Below are 14,319 nucleotides of genomic sequence, written 5' to 3'. Positions count from 1 at the left end.
GGCCCATTAGCTTAGTTGATTAGAGCGTCGTGCTAATAACACGAAGATCACAGGTTCGAGACCTGCATGGGCCATTGACTTCATTAGTTTTCTCTTATAGTTAGTTTGTATCCAATTTTGGATTTTTTGCAAGTAATATTATTATCTTAGATTGTTATAGGATCGTTGGTACTTTGTATCCAGTGTATAAAAAACTTTCAAGATGGAAGTCGAAGTTCAAGAATTACAAGGGTCATTGTGTGAATCTCTTTTTCTTTTTAAAACTTAGTATCCAAGTTGGAGACCTGCATAGGCCATTCACTTCATCATTTTTCTCCTATCTGTATCAAATGTTTTCATTTTTCCAATGGTATATTAATTTTTAACATCTATTTTAAAATACCAAATTTTGGCTTACTAGCTTAGTTGGTTATAATGACCTTGTATTAATGTGTACAACAAAGGTGCGAGACCTACCTTAAGAAAAGCCTGTATCAGAATCCTTTTTTTCTAATAGAATGCTTTTTAAAAGTAATTTTTTTATTTTAAATTTTCTAACTTTACTTAAAAGACTAAAATGTGTGGCTCATTAGCTCATTTGGATAGAGTGTCCTGCTAATAACGCAAAGGTCACAGGTTCGTCATTAAGTTTATCAACTTTACTCCTTTAAGTACTTTGTATCCATTGTTTTCCTAAAATTATATTTATCCAATCTTTTCTTTTTCCCATTGGAATATCATATGTAACCTAATTTACTATTTTAAAACTTGTTTGAAATGTATGACCTTTTTGCTTATGTTGTTAGACCATCATGCTATATCGTGTAGGTCAAAGTTTAACAATTACATGGGCCATTGTGTCGATGTCTTTTTCTTTTTAAAAGTTAGTATTCAATTGGGAGATCTGCATAGTCCATTCACTTCATCGTTTTTCTCCCATTTGTATTGTATCTTTTCATTTTTCCAATGGAATATTAATTTTTAACAAATTTACTATTTTATAACCTTAACATCTATTTAAAATACCAAAATTTTTGGCTTACTAGCTTTGTTGGTTAGAGTGACCTTGTATTAATGTGTATGACAAAGATTTGAGACCTGCATTAACAAAAGCATGTATTTGAATCTTTTTTTTTCTAATAGAATGTTTTTTAAAAGTAATTTCTTTATTTTACATTTTCAAACATTATTTAAAAGATTAAAATGTGTGGTCCATTAGCTTAGTTGGTTAGAGTGCATGCTGATAACGCAAAGGTTATCCCGCCCAGATATTACGAATTTTAAATAATAAAATAAATTGTAATAATAATACTTCATTTGTTATACATTTTGACTTCAGGAAGTTGACTTTCGGTGAACATTCTGACTTCCGGTGATACATTTTGACTTCCAGAAGTTGACTTCTGGTGAACATTTTGACTTCCGAAAGTCGACTTTCGGTGAGCATTTTGACTTCTGGTGATACATTTTGATTTCTGGAAGTCAACTTCCAGTGATATATTTTGACTTCCAGAATTTGGCTTCCGGTGATATATTTTGATTTCCGGAAGTCATATATTTTGACTTCCGGAAGTCGACATCCGAAAGTAATTTTGGGGGTGTAGTCTCCGTGAGTTTCTTAAGTGGTCAAAGGGTTTTTTGGAAATTTAAAAAATTTTTGGAGGTGTAGAAAAAGTTTTGGAGGTACAGGAAGAAAGAAATTTTGTGATCTTTAGTGTAAATCAAAACAAATTATGTTAAAGCAAGAAAGAAAACTTTAAAAAGAATTAATGTACAATTCGAGAAGACAAAAAAGTGAGTGCAATAATGTAAAAATATTTTTTCTACTTGAATTTTAAAAATTAATTATCTATTTTATATTAATTTAATTATGAATTCATTTGATAGTTATATATTATTTATTCATTCTTTTATAAAACAACGATGAATAACATTTTTTTTTTATTTTGTAGTGTGATGTTTTTTTTTTTTTTTATAAAAAGTATGCTTTTAACTGATAGGATGTTTTTTTCTATAGAAGTATAATGAAGTTGACCAACAAAGATGATCAAATTAATATAAAAACAAAATTTTAAATGTGATAATATTGTTATTGTGAGTTTCTTAGAAAATATTAATATTGTGAAAAGGACAAGTTATCTCATTAAAGAATCGTAAAATAAGTGTGAAAATTTTCAAAAATAATACACTTCATATATTATTTTGATTTCTATCAAGAATATTATTATTGTGAGATAAGAACAAATTATCATATTTAAAAAAAATCAGAAAATAAATATAAAAACTTTCAAAGCATATATACAGCTCATACTATTATTGTGACATGTATGAAAATATTGTTATTCTGATTTAAGAACATATAAAAAGTATTATTTAAGTATTATTGTTAAGTAAAAATTCAAGTATAAAAGTATAAAAAGTAGAAGAATAAAGTGGATGAGACATACTGAAAACAGTTAAAAAGGATAGCATAAACTAAAAAAGAAATCAGAAAGAAGGTAAATAACAATTAACCTACTTAATTATTTAAAACTTAGGAAGTTGTTCCTAGTAAATGAAAATTATTTACCACTTAATACAAATTATTAATTATAAACTTTTATAAAAACTAATTCTTAGTCTCCCATATTTAATCATTTATATAAGTTGTCAAAATATATAACTTTTATTAAAACCATCAACTCTATCCATATAAATTATTTAATTTATATATATATATATATATATATATATATATATATATTTTGTTAATAGTTTACTTTAAATAGAAAATATATTTTATTGTTTTATTATGACTTAATTTTATTAAATTACCATTATAATATTTTCCCTTAAAAATTATTAAAATATTTTTTAATTATAACAGGTTAAAAATAATAATTGTTCATAAATTTTCTTGTAAGTATTAAAAATAATTCAAAATAACACTTTATAATTCTCTTTATATTTCAATTTTATTAATTTGTAACAAAATAAAAAAGTTAAATACTTCATTTTTTTATCAAAATAACATTTTATCATATAATTCTCAATATTTATTAATGTCAAACAAAGTAAGATAATAATTTTTTTTAATTTGAAATATAATTACAAAATAACATAACTTTATCACATAAATCTACTTATTTGTAAAATTTATTTTGTAACAATATAATATAATTAAATATTTTATAATATCGTAAACATAATATAATAAAATAAATTTTTTTGTAAAATAATTATGTATTTTATAATTTTCAAATATAACGACACTCAACATATTATAAAATAGGTTGAAAAATACTTAAGTTAAAAAATAATAAATTTATAATTCTGTCTCGATCACACCTTCCCACAAAATATACAAGAACTCATCTCAACCTAAAAATAATGTCTTAAAATCATTTAATATATCTAAAATAGAAAATTATATCACATTTAGTTCGTAAAAAAAATAACTCATCCAGAAAAAAAAATATATTAAGCGTAAAATAAGTAAAGTATTAAGTTACCATTATATTTTCCTAAGTATAGGTTCAGATAAAATTTTATTAATTTTGAATATGTGAAAGATAGAATATGAAAACCGAAATTTTGTTTGAGTTCATCTGTTGTGAGCCTCGGGAGGAAGAAGGTGTAACAGATTCTGACAACAAAACAGAGTGTAACCAAACATGCCCTTCCCTCAAACCCTAACCCTAACCATCTTCTCCACCCCTAACTTTACCCCTCACTTCACAACTTCTTCCATGCGCTCTTCTCTCCGCTCTCTCACCTTCTCTCTTTCACATCACCTCACTCGTCCTTTCCTCTCGTCGCCGCGGCTGCCACAGTTGCGGCTGCCACAGCTTCGGCGCCTTGCCGTGACGGCACCGGAGCAAGAGGCTCTGCGGTCGGCAGAACTGGAGTCGAGGAAGCTGCGGGGCCCGGAAGTGGAGGTGGGGGAACTCAGTGCGGTGCCAGAGGAGTGGCGAAGGGCGAGAGTGGCGTGGCTGTGCAAGGAGCTGCCGGCGCACAAGGCAGGGATGCTGGTTAAAATACTGAACGCGCAGAGGAAGTGGTTGACGCAGGAAGATGCCACCTACATCATCGTCCACTGCTTGCGTATTCGGGAGAATGAGACCGGCTTCAAGGTCTTCCTCTTCTTCCCTTCTCTCATGACTATGACCATGACTTCAGAGTTGATTTGTAATTTCGGACTTGTATTATAACTTTGCAGAATAATCTTGGGGATTAAATCTGTTGTGAGAGGCTCAATTGTTGAACAGTAAGGAAAAGTGAGTTATTGGCTTCTGACAGGAGAGATACTGGTTCAAACAAAAAATAAATAAAAAAAATGGGAATTTTAAGGTAGTATTTGTATTTTGAGGGAGTGATCGGTTTTGGATGAAATTGTAAATTAAGTTATAGGGATTGATGAGAACCATAAGCTTTAAACTGGATGGGAGTAATTTATATGTGTGAAACATTTCGACACATACATTTAAGGAATTCAAGTTGTTGTTATATTATATCAATGGAGCATATAAATTCAATTCATTACCAATTTGCTATTTTATGTTCACTTTGTTGTTATATTACATCAATGCAGCATATAAATTCAATTCATTACCAATTCATTATTTATGTTTGCACCAAATGGTTTTAGTGAATATGGAGGAAGGGACGACAATTTTGAGAGAACAGGTAAATTATACGATATTGAAAATACTGATTTTGGAATTTGTGAAATTGATGCCTAGATGTAATGGTGCTTTGAGAATGGGTGTTGGCCATAATTTATCATATGCTTGGGGAATGTTTTTTGTGGTTACTGGTTGATTATCAGTAGAGGGTGGTATGTCTAGATTTCTGATGCTTCATTTGCAGGGTCATAAGCATGAAAACCAATTGCGTTCATGTTGACTTTGGAAATGTTTTGTACCTGGAATATTATTTTATCAAATTAAATCTGTCTTTCCTTCATGTGAATCGGATGTTTATTCTTTGTTTCTTTTACTGCTTGGAATTGGTATTTGGCTATAAATTGTTATTTGTTTTATCACTTGACAAGAGCATTTTACAAGATCTCATCATAACCTGTTATGTTTGTTCACAAGTTTGATTACTTTTTTCCCTCATAAAGGTATACAAGTGGATGATGCAACGACATTGGTATCGATTTGATTTTGCTCTTGCTACCAAGCTAGCAGATTATTTGGGTAAAGAGCGGAAGTTTTCAAAGTGCCGTGATGTATTTGATGATATTATCAATCAAGGTCGTGTTCCTAGTGAGTCCACATTCCATATACTAGTCGTTGCATATCTTAGTGCTCCTGTTCAAGGTTGTTTAGATGAAGCATGTGGCATTTATAATCGTATGATTCAGTTAGGTGGTTACCAGCCCCGTCTTAGCTTACATAATTCCCTTTTCAAGGCTATTGTAAGCAATCCAGGGATCTTATCAAAGCATTACCTTAAGCAAGCTGAGTATATATATCATCATATGGTTACAACTAGACTTGATGTGCAGAAAGATATTTATGCAGGCCTAATTTGGCTTCACAGCTATCAGGATTCCATAGATAAAGAAAGAATAGCAGAATTGAGGGAAGCAATGCAATGTGCTGGATATGAGGAGGATATAGAGGTTCTGCTATCAATCTTGAGGATATGTGCAAGGGAAGGGGAGGTGGAGGAAGCAGAGAAAACTTGGGTCAAACTTCTTAAGTTTGAAAGTGATCCCCCAGCTTTGGCTTTTGTGTATAAAATGGAAGCATACTCAAAGGTTGACATGCCTATGAAGTCATTGGAAATATTTAGGGAAATGCAGTCAAAACTCGGTAAAGCAGATGTTGCAGCATATAATCAAATAATAGAGATATTATGCAAAGCACAAGAATCAGAATTGGCAGAATCAATAATGGCAGATTTTGTCAAGAGTGGTCTGAAGCCCCTTACATCATCATATGTGCAGTTACTAAACATGTACTACAATTCGGAGTTATATGACAAATTAGAAGAGACGTTATCCCAGTGCCTGGGAAAATGTCGTCCTAACTGTACTATATACACTATTTATCTGGATTACTTGGTGAAAATTGGTAATATTGACAAGGCTGAGAATATATTTTACCGGATGAACAATGATGCTTTTGTTGGTGTTAATGCTCGATCATGTAACACCATCTTAAGTGGATACCTTTCATCAGGAAATCACTTGAAGGCTGAGAAGATCTACGATTTTATGTGTCTAAAAAAGTATGAAATTGAATCCCCATTAATGGAAAAGCTTGATTATATCCTTAGCTTGAAAAGGAAAGTTGTTAAAAGACCAATAAACCTGAAGTTGAGCAAAGAGCAGAGAGAAATCTTGATTGGGTTGCTTTTAGGTGGTTTGCGGATTGATTCTGATGATCGAAGGAGGAATCACATTATTCGCTTTGATTTTGATGGCAATTCAAACAGCCAGTATGTTCTCAAGAGTCATATATATCGCCAGTTTTATGAGTGGCTGCATCCTTCTTGTAAGCCAAGTGATGACAGTGAGAATGTACCTGATAAGTTTTGTACCATTGCAAGCTCTCATTTTGGCTTTTATGCAGATCAGTTTTGGGCAAAAGGTGAACCTACCATTCCAAAACTAATCCATAGGTGGATGTCACCATGTGTTCTGGCATACTGGTACATGTATGGTGGTCTTCGAAATTCATCAGGGGATATTTTTCTGAAAATCAAGGGAAGCCAGGAAGGTGTAGAGAACATTGTCAAAAAGTTTAAAGCCATGTCCATGGATTGTAAAGTCAAGAGGAAAGGAAGGGTATTTTGGATTGGTATTTTGGGAAGCAATTCAACCTGGTTCAGGAAATTGGTTGAGCCATATATGATTGAAGATAGAGATTTTTCTGAAGCAGGTGATGAAACGGAGAAACATGATGCAATGGCAACTGAAGAAATTAACTTCAATAGTGATTCAGGTGAATAGAAAAAATGATGATACTGCACGGTGGTGTTTTGGTGAAGGTTTTTGAGGAGCTTTCCTTCAACCAATTTTTTTTTTTTTTTTACTGAAGTCATGATTGCTATGGTTGCAAAATGAAGGCTTTCATGAATATTTTTGTATTTATTCTTTGTAATATTGTAGGTGTATATTCATAATTTATGATGCATAGAAGGTTACATAGTAAGTGACTATCTGCCAATGGGTTTGCAAATTGTCACAGTTCATATAAGTTTTATTTTATTTAGTTATTTAGTATGATTGTGGCGGTAAATTAAATGTTCATAATTCATCTCAATATTGTAAATGGTAAGTGCAAACTAACTGAATGAGTGATGATGTACCTCTGTTTTTTTTTTTTTTTTTTTGTTATATGCAATGTTGGTTGACTTTGTTTCAGGCTTAAAATAAAGTGTTTTAAAAGAGTGATTATTAGTGAGACTTATAATAACAAAAATGATTTGTTTTGTTATAATTATAAAAATAATTTTTTAACTAAATAGTAACAATGTATCAATCAGTTGATTGAATTTTTAATTATAGTCAAAATAATTGAATTATTATGAAATCTAAGTCCACATAAAAAAATTGTTTGGATTTTGTAAATCTAAATCTAAATAAATCGATTAAATTTTAAATTGAAATCTATATTTCAAAAATAGGTTGAATGTTTGTAAATTAGTTTGATACCGATTTTAAAATTGATATTTATAAAATTTAATTTTAAATCTAAAATAATTTAAATTTGTTATATGAGATAATTGTACGATGAAAATTTATTGAAATCTTTCGTATTTAATAAAATATACAATTAATTAACATTTTAAAAATAAATTATTTTGAACGAGTGACTTAATTATATATACCGTTTGTTTGTGTATCATTTAGTTTGAATGAGTGAATTTATATATCGAATAATTTTGATTTAATGAGAAAATATATAAAGATATTTTTCAAAAAATTATAAAATTATTTGAATTTGTGATATTTATTTAATGTGATCTTTTTATTCTTTCATTTTAATAATCTTATTTTAGTGCTCTCTTATTTTAAATTGATGTTAAGATAGTTAGGTAAGATCACCACATTCAGGCTTGAATTTTTTCTTTTTTCTTTTTTTTTTTTAGTTTTTTGTGGTTTCATTACACCTATTACTTATTTTTTTTAATTTTAGAGGGATCACGTGTCATTATCGGGGACAAACTCTAGCATTCTTGGAATTTATATATTCACCCACTCTTTTCTCAACCTTTTTTCTTTCAAAAGTTCTCGTTCCTCTCCTTTTTACATTGCTTTGAGTTGATGAATTACATTGTCAACTTCTAAACTATACCTATCTAATGAAAAGAACTGCATTAAATCTTTTTAAATAAAACGGAGACTAAGTTTAAAACAAAAAATTAAGGGATCAGATTTTGTAAATCAGACGAGATCAAAATACTAATTAAGTCATTATTTAAGAATGTACTTATTCGCAAAACACTCCGTAAATAAAACCGGACTAAAGAAAAATAGTACATTATTTTACAATGATTGAAATTTGTGGGAAACAAAAGAAACAAAAGAAAAAAAAATGGTTAAATTGTGATTCAAAATCCTTTTAATACTTTTTGGCAAAGTATTGTGTGATAATAGGTAGTTAGACAATAGTTTTTTTATGACAAATTTATTTTTCACATATGCTCTCATTCTTTAGTTAACAAAAATAAAATAACATGCAAAGTAACTTAGTAGGAAAGGGAAGGAAAGAGTACTCAATATTTTTATGTTAGTTTGTTTAATAGTGTAGACTATATCTAGTTCCACTTGGTAAACTAATATTCTTTTGGATTGTATCCACTATTAGCTAACTTTTGTATGAGTATTATTTTGAAATGCATCCTTTTTTGGCATAGTAGGAATATTCCTTCAACAACAAACTATTTGTCGTTTAATGAGATTATTCTTTTAACAACAAACTACCTGTAGCTTAACATGATTATTCTTTCAACAAGTTACTCTTGACTCAAGACAAAGAAAATGCTTTTGTGATCAATAGATTACGGTTTCACCCACTAGAGAACAAGTTATGTCTTTTGACTTTTACAAGGTTAAATACTCTCTATTAGTTTACTAAATGAACACATAATGTTTCTTACAAAGCTATATAGGCCCAAAAAAATTTTATGCAACTCAAACTCTTCTCTTCTTCTTGAAGGATGGCTTTATATTGTCGTGAATAAAAGTAGTCATTGGAAATCCTTTTTAGGGTGTTGAGTCAACTTCAAAATCACTTGAATGAGATACTCTGAAAAGCTTTGAGGTTGATTAGATGCGTGTCATGCATACATTACATGCACTTATCTTCTTCAAGCAAATCCTAATGTTTGATTATATATATCAAGTCTTGTCTAAATCAAAGAACCTTTACTTGAAACTATGTAAAAGGTACATAGGAGACAATGCCTTCTAGAGTTGAAAAAACGTGTGAAAGAATTGGTGAAGCAACCCAAAATATTTTACTCCATTTTGTTTTAATTGTTTTCACGTATTATCATATGTGAGGTTTTGTAGTTAGTATAAAATTATTTTGTGATTAATACAAAATGACAAGTAATTATTATTGTTTTCATGGAAGATGTGTTAGATAATAACATGATAGGGACAATTTTTTTGTCATTATCAATGATAATGCGAAAATTCGTTACAAAGCATGATGACCTCGCTATCTAATATATTTTCAATTAGAACATTAAAAATCATACATCAATCACAATAACAAATTTTATATTAACCACGTAACTTAACATTAATAAAGTTAGATGATAATAATTATGTCACTCAATTAAACTTAAGAAAATAATTGTCACCCAATGACACAAACTATATTCAAACATATAAAAATTTGGTTTAATTATGTTTTAAATACATGATAAATTTAGAAACTTTCAATTAAGTATTTAATAATTTTTTTATAATTTATTAAATACTCAATAAATTTAATTTTTTCAGTTGAATTTATTTATATTCTAGGAATAAATATTACAATATTAAAACTTGAGCTCGTTGAAGCAGTAAGGGACATACTTTGTGATTAGGGGTGGAGTTTGAAGCTTATGTCTCGTCCAAAGACGTCATTTCCTCGACATAACTATTTCTCTAAAGAAAGATCCTCTTTTGCAGTTGCGTTTCCCCAATTATTAAGAAGGTTATGTTCTAAAATCACTTTGAAAAACATGGATAATTATTATTTGACACCAATTCCTCTTACTCAATTTTGACACTGTCTATGTGTCACCAATGATAATAAGTTTTTATTTTTTTCTCGTTCATATACATGCGACATTTTGGGGTGGGAAATTTGGAAATTAAGTGAGCAACAGTTCACTTTAGTTGAAGAAACCACCAAAAGTTCAAACTTTTCGAGTGTTTAATGCTTGCAGCGGAATGAAAAGGTGAATGCTTTGTTGGTTCATTTTGGCACCAGAGTGAAAAGATGAAACCTTTGGCATGGAGATTTGATATCAACCAACGGAAAAAAAAGGGCTTTTTACTGTGGATGCGTGGGGTTCTGCCTTGAAAGCTTTTGTCTTGGTCCCTTTCATTGTGGGTTGGGTTAGAAATGTGGTGTGGATACATCTGTTATGAGTGTTTTTCCTTTCGTTGTGGGGTTAGAAATGTGTTGTGGGTGTGTCTGTTGTGGTTCATTTTACGTACACAGAACATGGTGTGTGTAAATTTAAAATTGTCATAAGCATATACAGAAACCCCAAAGCAACTCCCTAATTATTTGCACATGACCCCCCACATGTGTGTCAAAGCTGTTGTGACACTTTTTTGACAAAAGATTGAATCCAATCCATTATTTTTTTTGTTCATAATCACTTCAATGTAATTAGTATGGTCCAATTTTAAATCTAATAATTGGTTATGGGCTGAGAAGTTCATACACTTCCATGGTCATTTTTGTTACTAAATATATTAACAAACCTCTTCAATTTCCAATAATGATAATACACAATTTCCTTTTATTTGCAGGTCTTATTCATGATGAAAACATGACAATATAGCAATATGTATAAATGTATGAAGGCAGAACCTCGAATGCGGTTCAAAAGTTGTGCGATAAGAAATCCATTTGTTCGATATAGGAAGAAAGAGAAGGGACCGAAAATAGTTTGATAGGTTTATTATTGTTGTAAACTTTAGAACATGTATAGATTGGTAGCAATTGTTAGGGTTGTTGTATGACTAAAAAACTTATATATTAACCATATTTTTGTATAAAATAGTAATGCATGTATATTTTGCTTGATTTAGTTGTGAATATATCTCCTACATTATTGTCCATGTAGGAAATTTTCCATGTGCAACTGTACAATTAGTTGTATGTTGTTTAATGTGTAGTGTTGTATTGTGAAAAACTTTGGGTTTGTAGAGTTCAAAACTTGTGGAAAAAGTCTAATGCAGCTCCCCGTTTAATTACCTTGTGCTCCTCACTTAATTATGACAACATGAACCAGTTCATTTATGGTAATGAATGTTTAAGGTAAAGTTAATGGTGATTTTATGTTACAATTCAACTTGGACAGAAATGACAAACAATGAAGGTGAAGGTAGAACATAGAACTTGTGTCATAATTTCAAACATGTCAAAAAATTGTACAAAAACTCCAACACAATTCTCCACTTATTTTCACATGGCTACTCCAACACAATTCTCCACTTATTTTCACATGGCTCCCTGCATGTGTATGTGGTAGTTGGTGTGGTATTTTTTTTTTTTGTAAAGATTAAATCCAATGTACTATTTTGTTTTTGATAATGATTCAAATGTAATGTCTATGATTAATTTTACATACATAGAACATGGAGTGTGATAATTTCCAACATGTCCATAATTTGTTCAAAAACTCCAGCGCAGCTAGAGATGGCAAATAAACTCGTCCTCATTTTGACGGGAAATCCCCGCATTGATTGGGTATGGGTATGGGTATGGGGAATCCCTGATTTTTTCGATTGGGTATGGGGATGAGGATGAATATATCCCCGCCATAATACCCGTCCCTGCCATATCTCCATCCTCCTTTAAATTATTAAAATATTCACAATTAATTAAGTAACCCTATATATATATTCTTTCTATTTTTTTTATTTCTTCTAAATATTTGGTTTGTCATGAAACTCATTCGCATCTCCAATATATTTTTTTGTTAAAAACAGATCTGTCTATTTATCTTAACCACAAAGGGATCTGAATTGATTAATAAGCTTTTATCTGGTTTAAGATGAATCTTGAATAAATCTTTAGGTTTTAAAGCTCAATTAATCAATTTCACAGTTCTGGGTTAATGGACTGTTTTAATTCAATCAAGAAAGATTATGAGAGAAGAGAAAGAAACAAAACACAACAATTTATACTGGTTTGATTCAGGATGAATCTACATCCACTCTTCTCCTAAGTAACTCACTTAGGAGGATTCCACTAACACAGGTAGGATCAAAGAATTACAAGCACACTTATATAATTCTAGACCCTAAAACCCAAGAACTTGATTTGCCAATCAAGAACTCCCCCTAGGAGCAATGCATCCACACAATTGCACCTAGGCCTACACTTCACACAATGAAGCAACTATAATCAGGAATACAATAAACAGAATCAAGAAACGAATACACCTATGTTGTGCAGATTTGACAATATGCTCCTTGATTCAAGCAAGACCCATCATGGTAGAATCAACTATCAATCTTCTTGGATCTGCACTTGAATGATCTTCCAGAATGCTCAATATCTCTGTGACTCTCAGAAGGCTCTCTCTCAGAAGGAAATTGTTGTAATCTATCAATTTTCTCCAGACTTAAAACAGATTTTAAAACCAGCTTTTATACAGCTTTCTCTGCTGTCATTAATGGATTAGCAATTTACCTAATCGATTATCGTGAGTTTATTTTCACTGCCTTAGTGTAATACTCACAACTAATCCATTAGTTAAACAACTAGCCATTCATGTTTGCACAAGCAAGAGTGTAATGATCCAATGCAACATAAAGCAGGTCTAATTTACATATGATAAAGAAAAACTATTAGCCTAATGCATAACCTAACTAGACCCAATCTATGTTCTATTCTAATCCTGTAGACATCATCAAAACCATTCTTCATTCATAGGTGAAGTAGCTCCCCCTACCAACATTTTTTATCTTATCATAACCTTTATGTAATTGTGTTAAAATGATGTATGTCAATTAAAAAAAATTTATGTCTAACATTTGAATATTTCTATTATTTTTTAATATTTTTATTTATTGTATATTTTCCTTTCACATGAGAATGTTTAATACTCTCAATTTAAGTGTTTAATAGGATAAACATTTCATTTACTAGGTAATATAGGAAAAAAATATATTTACTTATTATTATTAATTTTTGTTTTCATTTAAAGAACTCTTTTATTTCGCTAAAACAATTTTTGTTATTTCTCAACCATTGAGTATATATGTTGATATTTGAAAAGTTTTCTTAGATCTCTAAGATATTTTTCGTCTTATCATACCCTTAATTATACATTTGTTTTTCTTTGTGCAATTCCTTCCAATAGTCTCCAAATTGTTTATAAGACACACACTTGTTAATTTTTTAATATTTTTATTTTTGTTTATTTTCATCATGTAGAATATTATTTCGATAAATTTTATCTAATTATGTTTTATTTTCTAACTCATTACAATCATACTTTAATTTTTTCACTATAGTTGTATAAATAATTTTTATTTACTATAATATAAAAATTTAATGTAATTGCCATGAATATTCTTTTACCACCATCCAACATATATTGTGATTCAAAAGATACAAGATCTATATTAAAATTTTATTATTATGTTTATTATTTGTTTTTTGCGTCATTTTAATCAAGTGATATATTATAACTTTTATTAGTGTATAAAAAAGAGATTCATTATAATTTAAAAAATTGAAGTAAAGAAACATTTAAAATATATTTTAATTTAAATATTTTTTTCCTTTTATATTTTTTTAAAAATATTTTTTTCACTATAATTGTATACATAATTTTTATTTACTACAATATAAAAATTTAATGTAATTGTCATGAATATTTTTTTATCACCATCTAACATATATTGGAGTTTAAAAGATACAAGATCTATGATAAACTTTTATTATGTTTATTATTTATTTTTTGCGTCATTCTTTTATCAACCATTGAGTATATATGTTGATATTTGAAAAGTTTTCTTAGATCTCTAAGATATTTTTCATCTTATCATACTATTAATTATATATTTTTTTTCTTTTGTGATTCTTTCCAATAGTCTCCAAATTGTTTATAAGACACACATTTTTTAATATTTTTATTTTTTGTTTATTTTCATTTTAG

The 14,319-nt window shown here is 29.5% G+C and overlaps 1 protein-coding gene and 1 non-coding gene across 2 annotated transcripts; both read left to right on the top strand.

Moving 5' to 3' along the window:
- TRNAI-AAU lies at positions 1 to 74 on the top strand. Its single transcript has one exon. It is a non-coding gene; the product is annotated as a tRNA-Ile (tRNA).
- Positions 75 to 3,536: 3,462 nt separating this feature from the next.
- On the top strand, positions 3,537 to 7,195 carry LOC114182191 (pentatricopeptide repeat-containing protein At2g15820, chloroplastic). The gene is made up of 2 exons (XM_028068991.1): positions 3,537 to 4,091; positions 5,084 to 7,195. The coding sequence occupies exons 1-2, from the start codon at positions 3,633 to 3,635 to the stop codon at positions 6,920 to 6,922; spliced, it is 2,298 nt and encodes a 765-aa protein (XP_027924792.1). The 5' UTR covers positions 3,537 to 3,632; the 3' UTR covers positions 6,923 to 7,195.
- Positions 7,196 to 14,319: the final 7,124 nt, after the last annotated feature.

Source organism: Vigna unguiculata, chromosome 4, assembly GCF_004118075.2.
Source record: "Vigna unguiculata cultivar IT97K-499-35 chromosome 4, ASM411807v1, whole genome shotgun sequence".
Lineage (NCBI taxonomy): Eukaryota > Viridiplantae > Streptophyta > Magnoliopsida > Fabales > Fabaceae > Vigna > Vigna unguiculata.
The sequence above is the reverse complement of the archived record's forward strand: the minus strand, read 5'-3'. Positions and strand labels throughout refer to the sequence as shown.